Source organism: Dendropsophus ebraccatus, chromosome 6 (genome assembly GCF_027789765.1).
Source record: "Dendropsophus ebraccatus isolate aDenEbr1 chromosome 6, aDenEbr1.pat, whole genome shotgun sequence".
Lineage (NCBI taxonomy): Eukaryota > Metazoa > Chordata > Amphibia > Anura > Hylidae > Dendropsophus > Dendropsophus ebraccatus.
In genome coordinates, this window is record NC_091459.1 from 122,337,736 (window position 1) to 122,360,975 (window position 23,240).

The window sequence follows — 23,240 nt, forward strand, 5'->3', positions numbered from 1 at the left end:
GAGGCTCTGGGGTGTCAAAACCTAAAAAACACCCCTAAAGGGACACCATTTAGAAAACTACACCCCTCAAGGAATGTAACAAGGGGTGCGGTGAGCATCTGGACCCCACAGGTGCTTCACAGATTTTCCGAACAATATGGCGTGAAAAAAGAAAAATTTATTTTTTACACTAAAACGTTGTTCTAGCCTTCAATTTTTCATTTTCTTAAAGGGATAAGAGGCAAAAAAAGACAAAAAATGTGTAGCGCAGTTTCTCCCGAGTACAGAAATACCCCACATGTGGCGATAAAGTGCCAAGGGGGCGCAGGACGAGCCTCCAAAGGGAAGGAGCGCCAATTGGCTTTTGGAAGCTGAATTTCACTGAAAAGGATTTCAAGGGCCATGTCGCATTTACAGAGCCCTCGTGCTGCCAAGACACTGGAAACCCCCCACAAGTGATTCCATTCTGGAAACTACACCCCTCAAGGAATCTAACAAGGGGTGCAGTGAGCATATGGACCCCACTGGTGACGGGCACAAATGTGGAACAATGTGACGTGAAAGGGAAAAATTTCATTTTTTCACTTTCATGGCACAAATGTGCCCGTCATCAAGGGGTTCATATCCTCACTGCACCCCTTGTTAGATTCCTTGAGGGGTGCAGTTTCCAGAATGGGGTCACTTGTGGGGGGTTTCCACTGTCCTGGCAGCACGAGGGCTCTGTAAATGCGACATGGCGTTCATCATCCATTCTAGCCAAATCCAACCTCCAAAATCCAAATGGCGCTCCTTCCCTTCGGAGGCTTGCCCTGCGCCCACATGACGCTTTATGTCTACATGTGGGGTATTTACGGACTCGGGGGAAATTGCTCTACATATATTGTGTGTTTTTTTCTCTTTTAACCCCTTGTGAAAATGATAAATTCAAGGCTAAACCAACATTATAGTGTAAAAAATGTAATATTTCATTTTCACGCCACATTGTTCCACATTTGTGCCCGTCACCAGTGGGGTCCATATGCTCACTACACCCCTTGTTACATTCCTTGAGGGGTGTAGTTTCCATAATGGGGTCACTTGTGGGGGGTTTCAACTGTCTTGGCAACACAGAGGCCTTTTGAATGCAACATGGCCCCTCAAAATCCATTCCATCCAAATCCAGCCTTCAAAAACGAAATGGCGCTCCTTCCCTTCGGAGGCTTGCCCTGCGCCCACATGGCGCTTTATGTCCACATGTGGGGTATTTACGGACTCGGGGGAAATTGCGCTACACATTTTGTTTTTTTTCTCCTCTTTTAACCCCTTGTGAAAATGATATATTCAAGGCTAAACCAACATTATAGTGTAAAAAATGTAATATTTCATTTTCACGCCACATTGTTCCACATTTGTGTCCGTCACCAGTGGGGTCCATATGCTCACTACACCCCTTGTTACATTCCTTGAGGGGTGCAGTTTCCATAATGGGGTCACTTGTGGGGGGTTTCAACTGTCTTGGCAACACAGGGGCCTTTTGAATGCAACATGGCCCCTCGAAATCCATTCCATCCAAATCCAGCCTTCAAAAACCAAATGGCGCTTCTTCCCTTCGGAGGCTCACCCTGCACCCGCATGGCGCTTTATGTCCACATGTGGGGTATTTCCGTACTCAGGGGAAATTGCTCTACACATTAAATGTTTTTTTTTATCTTTTAACCCCTTGTGAAAATGAAAAAACATGACAAGATTAATAATTTAGAGTAAAAATTTTACAAAAATTACACTAAATGTTGGTCTAGCCTTGATTTTTTTCCATTTCCACAAGGGGTTAAAAAAGAAAATGAACACAAAACGTGTAGGGTAGTGTCCCCTGAGTACGAAAATACCCCACATGTGGGCATAATGTGCCATATGGGCACAGGGCAAGTCACCAAAGGGACAGAGCGCCATTTAGAGGCTGGAATGGAGGATGGAGGCCATGTCGCAATTACAAAGCTCCTGTGCTGCCAGGACAGTAGAAACCCCCGACAAGTGACCCTATTCTGGAAACTACACCCCATAAGGAATCTAACAAGGGGTGCAGTGAGCATATGGACCCCACTGGTGACGGGCACTTACGTAGAACATGTGCCGAGAAAATAAAAAATACAATTTTTTTCATTTTCACGTCCCAAATGTGGCCGTCACCAGGGGGCCATATCCCCGCTGCCCCCCTTCTTAGATTCCTTATGGGGTGTAGTTTCCAGAATGGGGTCACTTGTGGGGGGTTTCTACTGTCCTGGCCGCACAGAGGCTTTGTAATTGCATCATGGCATCCTCTAATGGGAATGGCGGCCATACCTATTTAGCTGGGGAAAAGAGACAATTCTAATTTATTTGGGGGTATTAGGCCAATTATTAGTTTATAAGGTTGAAAATGACAGGTGTCCATCAAACTCAACCTGTGTTGATCCAGAGGAAGGCAAAAACCCCTCGTGAGGCAGACGACAGTAGCCTCATCACAGGGGAAAAATTCCTTCCTGACTCCATAATGGCGATCAGAATAATCCCCGGATCAACGTGACCCCTGAAATAGGAATAAGGGACAGAATTTAGATAATGTAGAACCCCAGTGACGTGTGGTGCACCTTGGAGCGATCCAGTATGCAGAGGCCGGGGGGATCAGGACAGGTGTCACACGGGAAAATGGCGTCCTTCCTGATCCCCCTGTTACACCACACTCTGCACTTCTTCTGGGGTCTCCCGTTCTCCAGTGTGGGGGACGTCACCTGGAAAATGTTGTCCTGGTGCGATACGGGGTCCTTCATATCCAGAAGCGCTGGGTCCGCTCCATGGCTGCTAAATATTAGGGCGCTATTACTACTTCTGATATTTTCGGATCGTGCCGCAAGCTACAGGGCAGCGAGGGACTGGAAGAGGGGGGTGCTGGTATAAAAGTTATCCCCGTACAGGTGGTAACCTTTATCCAGCAGTGGGAAGATCAGTTCCCGGACGATCTCCCCACTAACTCCAAGGATGGGGGGGAAGGGGGCATCTGGGGGCTGGATTCGGGTGTCCCTTCCTACATACACTCTAAGGGTACGTGCACACTGCGGAATCGCGACAGATAACCCTTCGTGCATTCCACAGCTGGCACCCACCGGCGGACTGATGCAGGCGCACGTCTCCACACGTGTCATAGACTCCATTCTATGCACGGGCGGATTCCGCTCTCCGTCCAACGTGTTCATTCTTTGGATGGACGACGGATTCCGCCCGTGCATAGAATGGAGTCTATGACACGGGTGGAGACATGCGCCCGCATCAGTCCGCCGGTGGGTGCCAGCTGCGGAATGCACAAAGGATTATCCTTCGCCATTCCGCAGTTTGCACGTACCCGAAATCTGTAAGTGTACCCTGAGGTACTGTCACAGAGTGTGTAGAATTTCACACCATGCCGTCATCTCTTATTGGGACGGTACTGGCGGAAAAGACGTGTCTGGGGGGCAGCGTACGCTACGCTACCCCCAGACACGTCACTGGATGATGAGGATGAATGGAGGAAAGAAGGATCCCCCATTCATCCTCACTGGCTGTTTCGGTGTCGGGAGGCAATAATAACGTATCCCTCTGACGCCGAAAACACCCTGGGGGCCATCTTTATACGGGGACTAGTATATGGGGTATGTAGTGGTGTAGTGTCAAACTTTATTCAATGTAGTGTGGTGTAATGTAGTGTTTTTTACGTGTTTTTTTACAGTAAGTATAAAAAAAAAACCTACGCCAACAAAGGAGTTGCTGATAAATGCCGCAATGTGCGGCACTTATAAGCAGACCGTGGCAGTAGAATATAGAAAAAAAACACCCTACGCCAAAAAGGAGGAGTTGCTGATTAGCAGCGCACTTTCGTGCGATGCTGATCAACACTCAGCGGCGATAGGGTGCGGAAAATAGAAAAAAAAAAATTTGGGAAAAAAAAATAATTTTTTTTTATATTCTGAATATCCCTGTAGCTGCTGATAAGTGTATTACACATATCAGCCGCTAGGGGGCAGCAGAGCGCAAAATCCGGAAAATGACGAGGCTGGAGCCGAAAATAGCCGAAAGAAGACGACGAGGACCGCCGGAAAGACCCGAAGACCGAACGGAATGACGGAGGACGCCGCGAACCCGGAAGACGCCGATCAGGAGCCTGGGACAGGTGAGTAATGTACAAATACCTGCTCTGGACCCCTCGGCTACCTAGCTGAGGGGTCCAGGGCAGGTATTTACTATTTTGTGGGACTCTGATCGCCGTGCCACCTGCCCGATCGCCGTGAACGGCCGGCCGGCCGTTCACGGCGATCGGGCCGGTGGCACGGCGATCAACATTACTTTTTACAGTAATGGCGGTCGGTGCCGTCCTCGGACAGCACCGACGGCCATTTTTTTCCGGGTCATCGGGTCACCGATGACCCGGAAAGGTTCCGATCGCCGCTATTGGCTGATCTGAATTGATCAGCCTATAGCAGCGATCGTAAGCACGGGGGGTGTTAACCACCCCCCGTGCCGAGAAGCTATGATGGCCTGCTATGATTTATAGCAGGCCATCTTCCCCGACCGCTGTGTGTGAACACGCAGCGATCGGGGAAACATCGGGCGTAAATTTACGCCCTGATGCGCTAAGTACCATGGCGCCAGGGCGTAAGTTTACGCCCGATGTCGTTAAGGGGTTAAAAGGAGACGTTTCCATCATAACTAACATACAATATGTATTGTTAGATCCTTTCCTCTTGTTGTTATTACAAGTGACTGTAAATTCCTGGACAGTCTCTAAACAATTGATGTGACTGTGATTCTGTGTTTATCTTATTCAGATTAATATGACTGAAATCATTATTACTATTCAACAATAAGTTTTCAGGCTCCCGTAGGACCGGTTGCTGTAAAAAAATAGATAAACTTTATCCAATAACAAGCTTCATCTCTGTCCTTTGTCTTGTGTACACATTTTACCATTGGTAATCAGTGCAGATTGACAAAACAGTGGCCCCACCAGCAGAATAGTGAGTGCAGCTCTGGAGTATAATACAGGATGTAACTCAGGATCAGTACAGGATAAGCAATGTAATGTATGTACATAGTGATCCCACCAGCAGAATAGTGAGTGCAGCTCTGGAGAAAAATACAGGATAAGTAATGTAATGTATGTACAAAGTGACCCCACCAGCAGAATAGTGAGTGCAGCTCTGGAGTATAATACAGGATGTAACTCAGGATCAGTACAGGATTAGTAGTAACAGCAGTCCTAGTGGAGAGTCATCTTTATGCAATGTATTGAAGGTTTATCACCACACTAATGATTTATGTAAAAAATTGAAAGGATGGTTACACCTGAACATCATTCAAGATAACAGAATATAACAGCTGCTGTCATCTGTATCTTGTATTTTTTTTTTATAAAAAACATGAAAAAGATGGGACAATGGACTGTGAATACTTTTTACTTGCAGTCTAAAATGTGGTGAAATGAAGGACTGATTCATAAGTTGAGTTTCTCAGAGACTTACGCATGCCTCGTAACAAAAAATTCAGTCCAGTGCTGGGTTTTCAGACAATCAGTTCTTTGTTTTTAAGAAATACAATTTCTGCTGCAGTGTCTAGATACAGTCACTATAAATAACGTGCATGCTTAGAAAAGGGAACTTTATACTTTTGATTTTTTTTTTTCGTTTGAACCTGTCGGGAAACAGCGTCACCTCCCTCCTTGAGTTCAGTCCCCATTGACAGACACACATGGCTCGGGCAGCGAGGATTTCACTGTTAACTGTCAAGAGCCAACAGCTCTGCCGAGAAACTGCTCTGACGCCAAGACAATGCACAAACATTGGTGCTGCCAACATAACGTAGCCTTGTGGTGGCTTTTTGTGGACTTATGCTGTGCAGTGCACGTACCTCCCTGGCACATAAGGGACACTTGGCGGAAAATCAACCGGAACCTTTTTTTTTTTTCAGGCCTGGCACAGACATATATAATCCTTTAATTGCACCTTTATATGTTTTTTTTTGTTCAACAAAAGAAACAATTTTTAATTTAAGATCCCTGAATTCAGGAAGCAGGGTCAGACAGAGTAACATTGAGGGCAACAACGTCATGTAATACAAGTAAACTGCACCTGGGTGCAATACGTAAGAAAAAAACAAACAAAAAAAACAAGGAAATCATCTTACTGAGGTGTGTCGAGTATTTTTGAAAAACCAGTCAGTAGAAGTGATGGTCAACATAATGGAGCCCTGACATGGCGAGAGATAGCGGGGCACTTATCCTAGATGGTTGGGAATTACAGTATGCCTATTCTCCATCTCCGGGATGTTACAGAACATAACCTAGTGCTTGAGGCGCTGACTGTAACAAGGTCTTACTTTTGGAGTTGGGCCTATATTTCAAGCCTATTCCAAAAACAGTGCAATATCAAGCTAGGGGTTATTTTTGGGGTATGGCTTTTTTTTTTTTTTTAAACAGGGTATGTAAAGTTATCATGGAGTATGAGAATTGGCATTTGTGTGGCTGATGATATTCACCTATCCACTTCTACTCTCCTGGTATTCCTCACCAAAACTGCCCTTAAAGTGTTGCATAGGTGATATGGGCTGGGCAAATGTCATTCTATTTACCCTGAGGTACCTGCCACATGCTTTTAGGGATGTCAAACTAGAGGACAATTTTTGAAGGACCTGCCTTGTGATCCAAGCCTTCTGGACTCAAATCCATATACTAATTAAAGGGTTACTACGGTATGAGAAATTTGTATATAAATAAGACTGTCACCCCAAGATATATAACTTAACTCACTGATTGTGTGATAGTCCGCTTTGAAATGGGATGTTCTGCAACTACTTCTGAATAGAGTGCTGTGGGAGATGACCTGAGGAAAGCAATGCATTCTGGGTATGGTAGTACTGTGCAACTGCTCAGCCAGGATGTAGTGAGTGGACATAATAGAGAAGACTATTACATAACCACACAACAAATGTATTTAGGTGTTTTCAGAACTGGGAGGGACAGGTAAGCAATGTCATATGCAGTCTTTTTATCTATTTGTTGCAGGAGTACCCCTTTAATAATGTCCTTGGTACAGATTTGTTCCTGAAGCCATTAAGTTTTACTATAGAATAAAAGGTATATCTAGAGAGCAGTTTGAGGCTCTGTGACTACCAGTATTCAGTCGCTGGTCCCTGCTAGGTTCCAGCGAAAAAAAAAATTCTTTCAAATCAATTGGTGTCAGAAAGTTATATAGATTTGTAATTTACTTCTATTTAAAAATCTCAAGTCTTCCTGTAATTATAAGCTACTATATGTCATGCAGGAAGTGTTGTTTATTTACATTCAGAAACAGTGCTCTCTGCTGACCTCTCTGGCCGAGTCAGGAACTGTCCAGAGCAGCAGCAAATCCCCATAAAAAACATCTCCTGCTCTGGACAGTTCCTGACTCGGCCAGAGATGGCAGCAGAGAGCACTGTTTCTGAATGTAAATAAACATTTCCTGCATGACATATAGTAGCTTATAAGTATGGGAAGACTTAATATTTTTAAATAAAAGTAAATTACAAATCTATGTAACTTTCTGACACCAGTTGATTTAAAATAATTTTTTTTCCCCTTTAATTTTTTTATTTTTTGTATCTTGCTTGTATGACCCAATCTCATTTTCATGAGGATGTTTCATGTTTACCTCCTATGTGCTTTCCACTGCCATTTCGTTCCCTGTACCTTCTTGTGTTGCATTTTTCTTCCCTTTTGCAATCTCTAATAAAAACCTTTACAACTAAAACTGATGCTATTCATTAGATAAAAGTCCACTGAATTGACTCTTTCCAGGTCTTTAGATATTTTTTTTTTAAATCAACCATCTTGAAGTTTTTTTCAGGTAATTAGAAAGTTTTTTTTTTTTTTTTTTTCACATCGTCAACATTTGTGTTGCCATCAGCCAAGATTGCAGACGCTGGCTGGGTACTTTGAGTGCTTAGCAGGAACAGTCCATATACAGCAACCATCTTGCTCTGTTCACACAAAGATCCAGCAATGCTATTACAGTTATTAATGGAATCCACACAGGAATTCTATTGTCTAATAATGGGGATCCAGTCAATTAGATGGTAGAGCAGTACTGTTCTGCTCTTCCCATAAAACCTAATGGATCTACCACCACAGGCTCTGTAGCCTGATGGGAGTGTGAACACAGCCATTTACAGAACTTGTACTAGAAAGAATAGAACAATGTAATATTTACTTACTCCAGCAATGACTTTATTACTATACATGTATAATGACATTAATGATTCAGTGATTTCCTCCAAAAGTCATCTGAGGCAAAAGGTGAATAACTGTATAACGGTGAAGGTCTTTGGTACCAAAATAGTGGACATCTTTACCAGAGATTAACATTACCTCTTAGGATTAACATGATGATATGAATTGTCCTGAGAACATACCAAAATAGTCATATGTTGTTGTTCTGTTGTCGGCTAAATGTTCAGCTAATATTTAACAGATCACTATTCCAACCCATGGTAAGGCTGTTATTTTCGTTGTGATTTCTAAAATATTGCAAGAAAAACTTGGCAAATTGTATGTGAACACAGCACAAAATTCTTGCTTTGGTTGACTGAATGTCCATTATCAATGCAGAGAGGGGAGTAAGTGGCTCCTCGACACCCCTGGTAACAGTTTCTCACCCCTGCGGCAAGGGCCACAGGGAGCTCTGGGAGGGGCCTGTTATATGGAGCAACGCACAGCAGACTGTTGCTATTGCAATTTGAATTTTTCAACATGTTGAAAGACCACAATCAGCCGACATTGTGTATGTCTGCTGATCATGGTCTTTTAATATGAGCTATTACACCAAATGATTATTGGCCACAACAGCTTGTAATAGTAATAATTAGAGATGACTGAACATCGGAAAATCTTAGGTTCTATAGAACCAAGTAATAGGCTGAATCCCGGAATTCCAGGCGGTACCGGGGCTGTCTCCTCCTTCCCCCGGGGCCGGGAAAGGGTCAGGAATCAAATGCGGAAAGTTCAACAAGGTTCGAGTTCTATAGAACCTAAGATTTTCCGATGTTCAATCATCTCTAGTAATAATACATTCATGTGCATTAACTTTGGATAGCTAAATGTAATGTAGTATCTATATGCACCATTATAGTGTGTCTGAGGTAGCTGTCATATCTAACAATACTGGAATAATGCTCAAAACTGTACTGTTGAGATTAGTAATCATTCCATTCATAATATTTTTAAAGTTGATTTTATGTAGAAAATACAGTCACCAGAAGAGATTATCGAATTTACAGGATAATTTGCAGAGTCTAAATCTCAAGTATGAATGATTTGTCTAGAAAAAAAATAGTTCTTCTTCACATTCTTCTATTTTGTAAGTCACATTAGACTTCTCCAAAGAATTTAAGAAAGTAGAAACGTGCTTGGAGAGCTGAAGTACTTTTTTTTAGGACAACAAATGAGCCACCAATGCTTAAGATTCAGAATCAGCATCATGTCCTGTAACTCGCTTCTCTCCAGTCACCAGTTTCAATACAGGTTGTGATACTTTATACAATTTCATTCAAAGGATGTTATCTAAAAATTCTGAACCCTCAGGCACATGACCAAGAGACCACTGGTCTATATTTAATTCATCAGAAACCACAAGAAATGTTAAAAATTTGCTATTGTCCATCGTTATGTTTCCGAACACAGACAGACAGATGCGTCTAATGTTCATGTTCTATTCTGTTCTTTCTTGCTTTCTCCTTCTTTTTTTTCTTCTTTGGCTGCTCTGTATCAATGTCTTCATCAGGAGTAGAGGTGACATCTTCCATCTGCCTTTCATCTAACCCTTTTTTCCTTTTGTTTTTCTTTTTCTTCTTCTTGAGAGTCTCTTGCTCTTCTCCCTCCTCATGATCCTCAGAGTTTTCTACAGTCAGTACTTTGTCCTCTCTCTTACTTTTTGACTTTCTTCTACTCTGCTGACAATCTGTGGTGTCCACATTGGTTTCCCCTTGAAGATTCTCCTCTACTTCTAGTTCTTCTGGGCAGTTGTCCTCATAATGGTTTCTGTTTTTTTTCTTTTTGGATTTTTTCTTTTTGTCTTGTGAATAGCTCTCCACACTGACTTCTGGCTCATCCCCCACGTTCTCGGTGACACACTCCGTACGCTTTGTGTAGGATTTTTTAAGTTCTGCCATCCGCTTGGCAAAATATTCATTTACAGATAGAGAACTTGTCACAGTGTTTCCTGGCTCAGCTTCAGTAGTGGGGATTGGACTTTGATTCTCACTCTCCTCTGGTTCAGAATCTGTTTCTTCCTGCAAAAAGACAAAAACCCTTTAATATTTATGAAGAAAAAGGATATATATATTTATTTAATAGCTCATATGCATAAAATGTCCAGCCACTTTAACAACATTGCAATTTTATTTTGATCCGTCAATATGATAGCCCAGAAATGCATTCACAATTCTTGAAATCTCCATATTTTGTGGTTGTACATGACACCTTCTGGTGGATTCTCCAGTAGGAAGTACAGTTCCACTAGCAGAAAAGTAAGTGCAGCTCTCAAGTATTATGCTTGGTAATATATATTTTCATGTATACAAGCACAAATGACACTAAGCTTTTAAATGTTAAAAAAGGGATTAAAATCGATCAATTTTAAAGGTTAAAAAAAAGGATTAAAATGGATCAGTACATAAAAATGTGGTTGACCACGTTTTTCTGTACAGTAATAATAAATATACTGAAACGGACAGAAAAATTATGTGTGAACCATGACTAACACTTTAGCATCATCTGCAAGTATAGGATATGTTTTATAAAATATAGAGGAGTTTCTTCTATAAATCAGTCACTATATGTCATGATAAACTCTGATGATGAGCTGCCATTGCTTATAAGAATAAAGTTTGACATGTTAGTAGCTTCTTATTGAACAAATACATCAAAGTCAAACTCTGTTAGTGTAGTCCCTTGGGGAAACATCATTAGGAGGAGATGATATATGGTCCGATCAATATACTGTTGGCCATATGTCCATCGTAGAGACAGACAACAAATTCCACAAACAATAAGAAAAGCACTAAACTATCCCAATCCCCCCAAAACTTCTTTATCTAAGTATATGTGCTCAGGTTCATCATGAAGCTGTGAAGACAATATAATGTGTTATATACATAGCATACAGACTTTAAAAAAATAAAATAAATAAATCGGCAAATACAGAAAATGGTGCTTGGCATGCATTGACTATATGAGGAAGAGGGCAGTCCATATAGATTATGTGTTAAAGCAAAGTAGAAAGTTCACATTGGCTTTCTAAACCCTGAACACATCTGCACAGTGTTTCACGCTCTGTAATTTTGTTTACATACATCCTTTCATTGACTTTAAGGGCGTATCCTTATTGTCTTTACAGATAATCTTTACTGCCTTAAAGGAGATGTGTCGCCTAGATTTTCTTTTCTACCAAATATAAAGAGATACTTATTTTTATTTATTTTTTCAGTGTAAAGCCCCTAATACATTGGGCGATCTCCGGAAGCAAGGAGGCACCGACCTGTCAGGTTAGTGCTCTCTTGCTCCTCGCTTGCTGTCGGCACTATTACGTGTGTGTGTGTGTGTGTGTGCGCACAGCAGCGATGGCAGCAGATTGTTGCGCTCTTCATTTGCTTCATTGCTCTGTTGAACGACGGTGAAAGACAACGATCATTCGCCATTGTTCATGTCAACTGATCGTTGCCTTTGACTGTAATGGACGATAATCGCTTCATGTAATAGGGCCTTAAACTTTTTGCATGTGATTATGGGGGCAGCCATCTTGCCCAAGGTGAGTTAAAGGGGTTATCCAGCAATACAAAAACATGGCCACTTTCCCCCCTACTGTTGTCTCCAGTTTGGGGTGGGGTTTTGAAACTCAGTTCCATTGAAGTAAATGGAGCTTAATTGCAAATCACACCTGAACTGGAGACAACAGTAGGGGGAAAAGTGGCCATGTTTTTGTAGCGCTGGACAACCCCTTTAACAGCACTTTAAAGCTATGTTCCCACCAGGTAAAAATTAGTTTTTATTGGACAGCTGTCATTAACTGCAGTTATTTTCGAACAGCCATGTTTTTGTGTGTGTTTTTTGTTTTACTAATTGGGGCGAGAAGATACGGAAATTTGTTCTTGTCTTCAAGTCTCAGCTTAGTTTTAGGCCTAGTGGTGAAACCAAAAACTGCAAGATTTCAAGACTATTTTAAAATATGCATAGCTGGATGGAGAAATAAAAATAAAAAGGACATTGGAACATTAAAAAAGTAAAGTTATTAAAAACTATGCTTACTGTAAAAATGGAATTAAACAAAACATACTTTTCTGATTATACATTTCCATTAAGGTGTATAGGAATCATGGCTGTGGTGATGCTCATGTTGAAAAGGAAATAATTACGTGTTGGGGAAATTTTTCCCCTACCAAAAAAACCAAAACATCCCGGGCTGTCACACCTATAGAAAGTTAAAAGAATTTTCTTACTGAAAATATTTTACTTTTTATTAGAGATAAGCAAACTTGTCAGAAGTTTGGGTTCACATGAACCCGAAAGATCTAAAATGGAAGACCTGGAAAACATGAATACATCCTATAGCCTATTCTCCGGGCAGCAGGATTTAAATGCCGATGGTCTGGGTTTGTGCGAACCCAAACTTTTGCCCAGTTCACTCATCTCCACTTATTACTAACTTACAAAAGTTGTTTTTCCTATAAATAACACTTTACTTTTCTATAGGATAGGTGACAGTGTCTGATCGCTATAACCCCTACCGCTAGGGCCCAGACCAATCAAGAGAACTTGAGTCTTCATTTCTCTATTTGAATTGAGCAACATGTGGGCCTTTGTGTCTTCATTTACTTCTGTAGTGCTGACTGGCCAATTCCCATATAATGGAATGAGGCAGCAGCAAACATGCCTGATTTCCTTGACACGGGACTCTGTTCTCTTGGATCATTTGGGGTTCTAACAGACATTACTCTCACCTATCTTGTCAATGAGTTTTGTATTATAAGAAAGGAAAAAAAAATTAAAGAAGGATTCTGAGCACTTTATTAGCTTCCGTATATGAAGTCCATATTCTAAGTTCACGATACAGCTTTTTAACTATGTGCAATTGAGCATTTTATAATTGTATTAGGCTATCATGTCCTGTTCATACTGCAACTACACTCAAATACTGGAAGGCCACTGGGTTATATCTTTACCCACTAGATTGGAGGGGGATTCTGATTAACTTCATCACCAAATTTGGTGAATTTACTGGTGTTTGAAATCCATAATGGTTTAATATATAACATGAACGAACAACAACTACAGTAAAGCCAAGCATACTGCATGACAGATTGTTCTTACATTCTATGCTTACGTGTATTTTCATCTTTTTAACTTTCTTTGTCCTTGGACCTGCACAGATCACTGCTGTTTACCCGAAAGCTTTTCCTTCAGATGGTTTAATGATTAAGTTGCCCAAGACTTTGTTACTGCTTGGAAGGCTAGTCACTGATAAAGTTTCCATGGATTTGTGAGCAGGCAGCCTTCGCTGCAGACAGTAGGGGTAGTTGGGCACTGAGCTGGCATAGACCAGAACCTCAATAAGATTAATGCTTCCCCATCAGCTGAATAGTTTTCTAGAGTTGGCACCATCCTGCCTGTCTCCATGCCCTGCTGGCTCTGTGTGCACTGGTCCATGCTTATTAAATTTCTTATCAACATAAAAGTTAGTGACCACGGGGTTCTTGTTTGTAGGATCAAAACGCCTCAGTAAAACCAGCCTACAACAGCCAGAAGAAAGCATGGGAGGAGGGATGTGTTTGTGTAGAGAAGAATTCTTACAGGAGCATTACTTCATATCAGTAGTCGGTTACAGTCATTAACCTGTCAGATTCAGAATTCAGAAGAGTAAGAGGAGACGGGTGTTGCTGGTTTCTAGTACCGGGGAGTGCCTGCTGATTGGCAAGACTTGCTCAGGTGGAGAACATGGCTGAGAAAAAGCAGGTGGTCTACATACACACATATGTATATATTATATATGTGTGAGAGAGGAGAGAATTACAGTCTACATGTTTGAGGATCATTAAGCCTTGAAAATCTAAAAAACAAAAAAAGTGCACACAAACTGCACCACAGGTCGCACGGGCTGTTGAAGATTTGAGTTTGTTTGTTTTTAAATATGAGTAAATTACAAGTCTGTAAAAATTAACTGACACCAGTAAAGGTATATGCACACCACGGAATTCACACAGATAACTTGCCATTGATTCCGTGGCCTTATTTCCCGAGTACCCCTTTTAAAAATACAACTTCCTTCAAAAAGCTTTTGGAAGGAGGGAAAAAAATACACAAGCAATAAATAAATATACATTTCAATGCATACTGAACACCAAATTAGACTGTGTATGTAAGGGGTTAGTAATGAAAAACAACAAGTGACACATTACAGATGAGCAATAATAGACATGCCAAGTAGGCATCATTGTTGTATTGCCGTGTTTACGGAATAGGGATTGCTAATTACTAACAGCAAAGTAGCAATATTGCTCAATTAGTGAAGATTCCCATATATCGCCTAAGGAGCCGAAAGATCTATTTACATACATGCAAATTTTTGTGTGAGAATGCTCAATTTCATCAGCAAAGAACAATACTGTCACTGTCCATCATTGGCTGTCCATAATTCAGATCAGAACAACCAAAGCTTTATGTGAACAGTCCTTCTGGGCAAAAAGATCTTAAACAATTATAAGTTATAGCTATGGACAGTTTAAACCTGCAGTCGCGGAAAACAACAATAGTGCTGGTAGATAAAGATGGCATTCATCCCGCGAAAGGACAAATCAGGATCTTGATGCTGTGTTCTAGAGGCATGAGCGTTTTGGAACTTTTCCAAGAATACAAGAGATCTTTGTCAAAGATTTATAGGACAGGTCTTATTAAGGTGTTACGAAACAGAAATCATTGTAATTGAATATGCATTTCTTTAAAAAAACAAAAAACATCCAGTCATTGAAACAAACAAATCACTTCCTGCTGACCTGTAGATGTCTTCAGTAATGACCTTTGACCACCATACAGTATGTATGAGAAGGACAAACAAGTTGTTTAACTGATAGAAGAAATATGTCATAATAAAATTTGCCATATCTATTGAATAGGCCATTGATTAATTTAGTCTTGTAAAAGTCATTTTGTTTTTCAAAAGTTCTAAGTTCCCCCAAAAAGTTGTGAACTAGATAGTCAAGAGTCTCATTCCAGACTTCTTCAGGGAACCGTAACACTAAATCATTTTACAGGACCAAACAACTCAAAGGCCGATTCATAAGATTCAGGTTTTGCAAATTTTATTGTATATTCCCTCAAATCTAACCATGATCTATGTAGTTACTGAAACATGATTGAGACTTTGGGCTATCTGTTTCTCTTGTAGGGTACCATTATCTACTAGCAGCATACGCAGTTGATATTTTAGCCTAAACAACTAAAAATGTTTTTTGAATTTTAAAAACTGCAAAAAAAAAAAAAAAAAAGCAAAAATTTTGGGAAAAAAACAACTCCTACAAAAAAAATTTAAATTAAAAAAAAAAAAAACATGGATCAAGTCTCGAAAGCATTAATAGTAGAAAATTTATAATAAACAGCAAGTACAAACAATAACCAATGAGACGGAAAGCAGTTTCTCTTGAGAGAGAGAGAGAGAGAGAGAGAGAGAGAGAGAGAGAGAGAGAGAGAGAGAGAGAGAAAAAAAAAAAAAAAAAGATACTGTCACTTGTCAAGGACAGTTAGGTTGGAGAAATGTTTTGGTGGAATTGATCTTTTAATTATACATATAACATTACAGGTCAGGATTGTAAACAATGTCATAGAACTATAACAGACTAACAGTAAAAGGTGACATTTTCCTATTCACTGAATTGTGTCCAACATAATAGATGCATTCAATTTCACTTGAATGATGGAATCATCCTTTCACATTGGATAACCAGATTAACTGTGAACAAAATATTAAGATAAAAAAAAAAAAAAACTGTTTAAGACGATGTGTAAACATATGTGACGGCAGAAACAATCTTGGTCTTGACAAGGCTTCCTTTTGTCTCACTTCTACAGTACAGGTTTGAAAAAATAAAATAAAGTAGAACAACAGTGTCAGACTACACAGGGTTGTTTGTAGTCTGTAACCACAGAGACACTTCAGTCTGCACATGACCAGTAGATCTGCAAAGTTGCTTCATTTCTTTAAAGTTATAGATACAAATATTGTAAAAATAATATTTGTGAGGCAAGTGTAGACTACCCTTTAATGTTTAGCATTTGCACACTAATATTGTATGATCCTATACAAAGAAAGTGACCCTCATGCAATGTTACATGTATATATATACACTCACTTTTGAACATGGCACAGTGACTTCACTGCCAGAATAGTGAGTGCGGCTCTAGAGTATAATACAGCATGTAACTCAGGATCAGTACAGGATAAGTAATGTATGTACAGTGACCCCACCAGCAGAATAGTGATTACAGCTCTGGAGTATAATACAGGATGTAACTCAGGGTCAGCACAGGATAAGTAATGTATGTACAGTGACTCCACCAATAGAATAATGAGTGCAGCTCTGGGGTATGATATACAATGTAACTTGGGATTGGCACAAGATAAGTAACGTATTAGATTTACAAATCTAAATTTTTATGCAGATTAATGCTAGATGTAACCTGTAAAATTACTTTCAAAGGTGAACATACGCTTTAAGCGAAATGAGTTGGGTAAACGGGAACCGCCTCTTTCGGTGTACGTGTAGGCACTTCCGGAAGTTCCAACGTGAAACATGACACACACGGTTACCAATTTACACAACCTTCATTGCCTATAACGATAAATCTTGTGTGAGCAAGTTTATAGGAATCCTAACACAAATAACTGAACTTTATTGTACATATCACAACATGTTTTATAATATGCACAAGTGTGAAGTATGAACAATCGGTGTGTAATACTGTTACAGGCAATAAGGGAAGGGGGCTTCCCTATGTCATCCACTGCTTTGTCAATAGATAACCGCAAGCCTGGGAGGCAGGTTTATTGAATGTTTTTTGTTATGCTTCCTCCCCAGTCATCGCACAGTGATGGCTGCTCGGAAATGATGATGGCGCAAGAATCTAATTTTATTTAAAAAAAAAAAAAAAAAAAAAAAAAAAGGAGGATAATTACTATTTTAGTAACAATTTACACATACTTAGGTTGTAGAGAATGCATTGGCATCCTTTTTAATTGCCATTTAGATGTATAATAGCGTTAACCACTACATATTACACATTTTATTGCTTTGTATTGTTCGTGGCAGTCTATAAACCGTATATCATGTTTTATCTATGTCAACAAGGGTGAATAAATACATGAACCTAGTAGTTTTTAAGCTTTTTTCAAACTCATAAATCAAATCCACGGTCTTCTTTCATTCAAGATCATTGGAGCTAATTTTGTAAAGATTAGAAATGAGCAAATTTTTTTTTTAGACCTTCGTATAGTTATGTCGATGTACAATTTGTGTTTCTATACACACACTTTTTTTTTTTTTTAAAACAAAGATAGCTTACAAGTATGTTGAACTTATTGGTGCCTGGGGCACAGTCAGAAAAAGCAACCTGCCCAAGATCACACGGAGTCAGCTCTGGACTTTGAACCTGGGTCTCCAGCGAGTCTAGACTGTTATTTTCTGTTAATCTGACTCGAAATCTCAATTTCTAAATTCTCCCATGCAAAAAGCAGATATCTTTATTTGTAAGAAGAAAAAAAAAAAAACAACAACTAGGACGAAGGTAAGACTTTGTAGACTTCTCAGAACCAGACAAGTGGTCCTCAGGCTACATGGTCAAGTATAGTAAGAACAGTAGCATTTTTTCCAGTTTTTAGATCAATTACAGGTACTTTCATTTTTGTACAATTCCCAAAAGAGACTTCATTTGCTAAAGGCCAGAAAAAAAAAATGTTTGACACTATTAGCTTTGAATAGCAATCATTGTATATTACTTGGGCTTGATGTTAGCATTGTACGAACTTGTACGAATTCTTCACATTTATCATGATTCTGCTAAGAGCCCAAATTATAGGTACTTAAAAGGAGTAGTGACGGCTTTCTATGTACGGTCTAATTAAACATAATACAAACCTTAGAGAAGGGAAGAGGGAGAGAAAAAAACCCCGTAATGCAGATACTTTCACCTTGTTTCATTGTTTTTTAGTTTTTATACGTTGACTGACATGAATTGTCCAGATTACTACGAAGACATTATTCTTACTTATTGTATTTTTTTCATTTCTTTGATATATTATAAAGTTTAACCGTACCTACAACCTCAGTTAGATCAGGCAGAGATCACAAATAGTGCCACACCACTGTCGTCGGGAATAAAAAGGTTAAGAGACGTAAGCCTACTGTTGGCCCTGCGGCACAGCGCTGACCTGATTTTCCTCAGCAAATGGAGGTCACATGATAAAGAGTCAAACAAACTGCCACGTGTGGTCGGTACGGAATGTGCCTCATTACAGCGGCGTATCCTTGTCCATAACTTTACATGTTTAGAGGAGAGAGGAAAGCAGAATCTTTTTTTTCTTTGTTCTTACGGCTCGTTAAACCATCAGGCAAACAGATTGGGTGATGTCATCAGGAGGAAGTGGGAGAGCGAGACTTGCATTCCACGTTGGTGCGCAGTCAACAAGTAGGAACGTGATGTTTCACTAGCAGGTGAGTCGTAGAAAGACCTAGAGCGCACCTGAGCAGGTGGCAAGCCTTTGGCAATGGGGTGCAGGTCTTTTAAGATAAAAAAAAGGAGAAAAAAAAAGCAGCTGTTTCATCATAACAATTATTTCTTGAAAAGGGTCCTGTCCTATATTACTGTGAAACTCTGCTGCCAAAATAGCCCAGAACACGCCACGTTGCTAGCTTACGGCAGGAGACCCGTATGGAACAAAACACTAGAAATCATCCCAAAGTAATACGTTTCTTAGTGAAGTTTATTGATTTTATTACCATTACCCTCTATTATATGAGGCACATCTCTTTTGCAATTTTATTGAAGATGGTTAACCCACAATAACTCCCCTCCGTCCATTGTCATGATGACAGGGGTCACTGAGGTGACCTTTTTGGCTTCTCCCCACCCCACTGGCCATGATGGATACAACTCTCTCTGTTTTGGTATAAGTATGTAAGGATGTACCAGCAGCACTCTTATTAAGTGACAAAAATCTGAGTTTATTGCATTCCAAAAAAATGGCACATGAGGCAGTTGAAACGTCGCTACACTTTTTTGGAATGCAATAAACTCTGATTTTTTTTTTTCCCCACCTTAATACGAGTGCTGCTGGTACATCCTTACATGTTGACTGATCTTTGATCTATGGTCTAACCTGCTGGTACTGGCTCTTTTGAGAAGTTGTGCTGCTCTCATCCCACATGTTTTGGTATAAGGAGAGATCTATTCATTAAGGTTGGGAAAAGTAGATTGGGACCGCCCTGATGACTCATGCTTCAGGCAACATGAGAGTGGTTACAGGTTCCCTTTAAGCTTCTCCCTGATCTCTGCGGTGAGCAGCAGAGAAGGCACACACGAGTGCAATTGAGTTTTTTTCAATTTTGAGGGCTAAAGGGAATTTTAAATTTTTTGCTTGTAGAGTGTAAAACTGGAATATGTAGTCTTGAAAGACCATGGAACGCCCCACTAAGAACAAAAAGGAGGGGGGTACTTGGCTTACAATTCCCACTTGTGTGTCTAAACTGTAGCCCACCTTCCTTTCAGCTACTGCAGTACAGCATAGTTCTCCCCCCTCCCTTGTCAGCATAGTCCCTGAAAGTAGTGCAGACAATGCATAGAAAATGATCCATCCCTCCTGTTCAATTAGTTTACTGTGGGAAAAAAATTATATATTTGTCTACAGAACAATGTTTCTTCTGTCGTCAGTGTGGTTGTGTGCTACTGTGCATGCTCTGCATTCTGTCTCTGCTACCTGTAATAGTTCTTTATGAAGGATTTGATTAAACACAACATGAAACTTCACAGGCAGGTCCAGCGGCAGAAGCATCAGCAGGTGGATGTGCACAAAGATTTAGGCTAGGAATACAATGGAGTACCCATCTAAGATAGTGGTAACTAACTCTGTGCTAAAACAAATATATTCTCTATTGTAAAATGCTTGGTTACTATATGATTAGTGTTTTCATTTTCTCCCATATTTGGCCTTGTTTATACAGCAAATAAAAAATTCTCTTGGTAACCTAAACTGGGAATAAAAGCATAATGCAAAAACTCCCTCAAAAAAGGGAATATTGCCAATATAATAGTTTTATGAATATGAGGCATTTTACATATATAAGCCAGGTGCCCAAAAGTATGAAATCCCAGCTTACCCAGCAAACTAAATAGGAATAAACATGGAATGGCCTAATAGCCGAAGCATACCTGGTCCTATAGACTGTATTACGGAGTCTTCACTTCAGACTTCCCTAAATTTAACCTCTTTAGGACAGTTTTCAACTTAAACCCCCCCCCCCCCCCCTCAATTAATCTTCTCCTTAACTTTTTATTTCAGTGGTAATTTTTTTACCTGGAGCTTGATGTACCTGTTCAAAGTCTTGTTTTTAGTGTGCCAAAATGTACGTTTACTTAGATGTGAAATTATGGTAAATTTACAATACTTTTTATTTTAGGAAATAGAATGATGGGGAGGGGGCATAACATCCCACCACATTTTCATTTCTTTATGCTCTACACTGATAATCATTAATTAAGATATATAATTATTGTATAGATTTTTCTGGTAATATCAAGTCTGTGTAAATTCTTTTATCCTATTTTAATGAAAACATGTTTTATTCATTTCATTTTTGTAATTTTTTTTTTTATAATGTACTGGTTCATCTGTGTAATCATAAGTATGCCCTAAACCGGCTAAACCCCCCCTCCTATATATTTAATTTGGGCTTTGATCTAAGGTGGAGATTTCCCCAGACAACTAGAGGACTGAAGATTGAATGTTTTTCAGATTTCTGCTTTTACGACGAAAAAGCAGCTTCATGTTACTACTGCTGCGTAGCATGGAAATAAAAGCAATCCCTTTGCTATCAGAATGACACGTTTGTCATCACATGGCTACTGGTAATCATAGTAATCTATATCAGCAAGAGATTAAATTGCTGCAGAATAGGTTGGCGCTATAGAAAATATATTAGCCTCTTAATATGGAAGTAATATTTCTTGTATTTTGACTGGACAATAAGATGATAGAGACATGTAATTATGGTCAACTTTATTTTAACAGCAATCTCGCAGCTAAAATAAAAAAAGACACAAAATACAATCTATAATTATATTTGGAATGAGAGGTCGAAGTATCTGACAGCCTTGTGGTTTTCCCAGTGTGACTCCCCCACTTGGGTGCATAGCTTTCACGGCCGATGTATAATGTTAGATATAAACAATAATTCTAGATACAGGTCACTCAGTTCTAATCACGTAAAGTGGGAAAGAGCCAACAATTTCGACTCGGTACTTGTACATAACACAGCAAGGGATAATTCTTCAGTCTCTTTAATTGATGACTCTATTGTAATGTCAGCGTTCAGGTCACAAAGTCTTGCAATTCAAACTATATTTATCTACAAATAGTTTTCATGGCATCTTAAGAACTTTGCAATGCGCCAAGTGCTTTTCATTCCCTCCTATCAATGTGTTTTATGTTTAGTGAGATGTGCTTTATAATACAGTGTCCTTAAGGTGTAGAGTGAACAATCATTTGAATACTTTTTTTGTTAATTTAAAAATTGAAAAAAATTGTGCAGATTTCTTATTTATGCATTGCTTTTAATGTTCAAAAATTTGGAAAAATTTTATTAAATGGATTTTAAAAGCCCGAAACTATTTTCACTCTCCACCTCTCCAGTACATCTCTCGCAGTCAAGGCCATGATCTGATTACTTGTACGTGATGCATTCATTCCGTACATGGACCAGGTTTGTGTGGTCTTGGTATATATGATTATATACTCTTAACACATGTAATGTGACAAAGTTGGCTTTAGCCAGTTGATGCTGATAACAGGTACATGGGTAAAGTTAATCAAGAGGCCAAGATCATGTGCTAAATGGATGGCATGTGGCTGTGGACAAAAAAACTGAAAACCGGTCACCAGATCTGATAGGGGGGATCTAAATAAAAAGTGAATTCAAAGCTAAAAGGATTAGAGGGTTACTCCAACCACTATAAAGATTATGTAAAAAATTACAGATGACAAAAGGGTGGAGGTTACATGTCAATGAAACACTAAATGCATTCTTAAAAGGAGTATTCTCATCTTCAATATTTGTGGTATATCCTAGGTCTATGCCATAAATATCAAACAGATGTGTAACCCACCTCTGGTACCAGCATCTATACTGTGAGTATAGATGTGGCCACGCTTATATCTGGCTCTTGGTTAACTACAATAGGATTCCAAAAAACAACTTAACCTCCAGACCAACTCAATGGCTTTTTTTTATCTGAATTTTTTTTGCCTACATCCAGTATGATTAGTAAAAAAATATACAATAAAAAATATAAAATAAAATATGACTAAAAGACAATTATGGATCTATACATCATGTAAGTATCCATGTTACATGTTTTTAGATTTAAATCTAGACCTCAATTACTTTTTGTTCAGGAACTTCCTAGATCTATGACTACACGTTTCTGTATCAAATGGGCATTGCCTGCAGTAGAATACATGTAACATGTAATACAGTAGCAACATGTAAAATAGTAAAAGTAATAAAATAAATAGTATAATCTCTTTGGCTATGCCAACGTAGTGGAAATACTGTGGATTTTCCACCTAGATTTGCAGAAACAAAAATTGTGGCAGACTACAGTGGCAGCAAAGTGGATGCAAATATCACATGCTATGGAATTTTTTTTTTTTTTAGAAATATTGACCAGTGGAGAGGATAAGTAAATTTACTAGATATCAAAAGTTTTTTTTAGCCTATTTTTCATACAAAGAGGCAAAAATTTTTTTTTAAACTGCTTCGGATTACTCAGGTGACTGTTGGGTCAACTGTGACTATTGGGACTCCCGCCTCTATGGCAGCAATTACAAACATGATTGTTCTTTATACCATTTGTACATATACAGTATTTTATGTTTTTAAAGCTACTCATAAAACACATAAAACACTGTTGGCCAATATGCCATAAA

The 23,240-nt window shown here is 39.4% G+C and overlaps 1 protein-coding gene across 1 annotated transcript in view; it reads right to left on the bottom strand.

Moving 5' to 3' along the window:
- Nucleotides 1-8,202: 8,202 nt before the first annotated feature.
- Nucleotides 8,203-23,240, bottom strand: part of PINX1 (PIN2 (TERF1) interacting telomerase inhibitor 1) — an 88,094-nt gene continuing 73,056 nt past the window's right edge. The window contains exon 7 of the mRNA XM_069975813.1: nt 8,203-10,284. Within this exon, the coding sequence (XP_069831914.1) occupies nt 9,691-10,284 (594 nt within the window). The 3' untranslated portion in view covers nt 8,203-9,690. The remainder of the gene's footprint in view (nt 10,285-23,240) is intronic.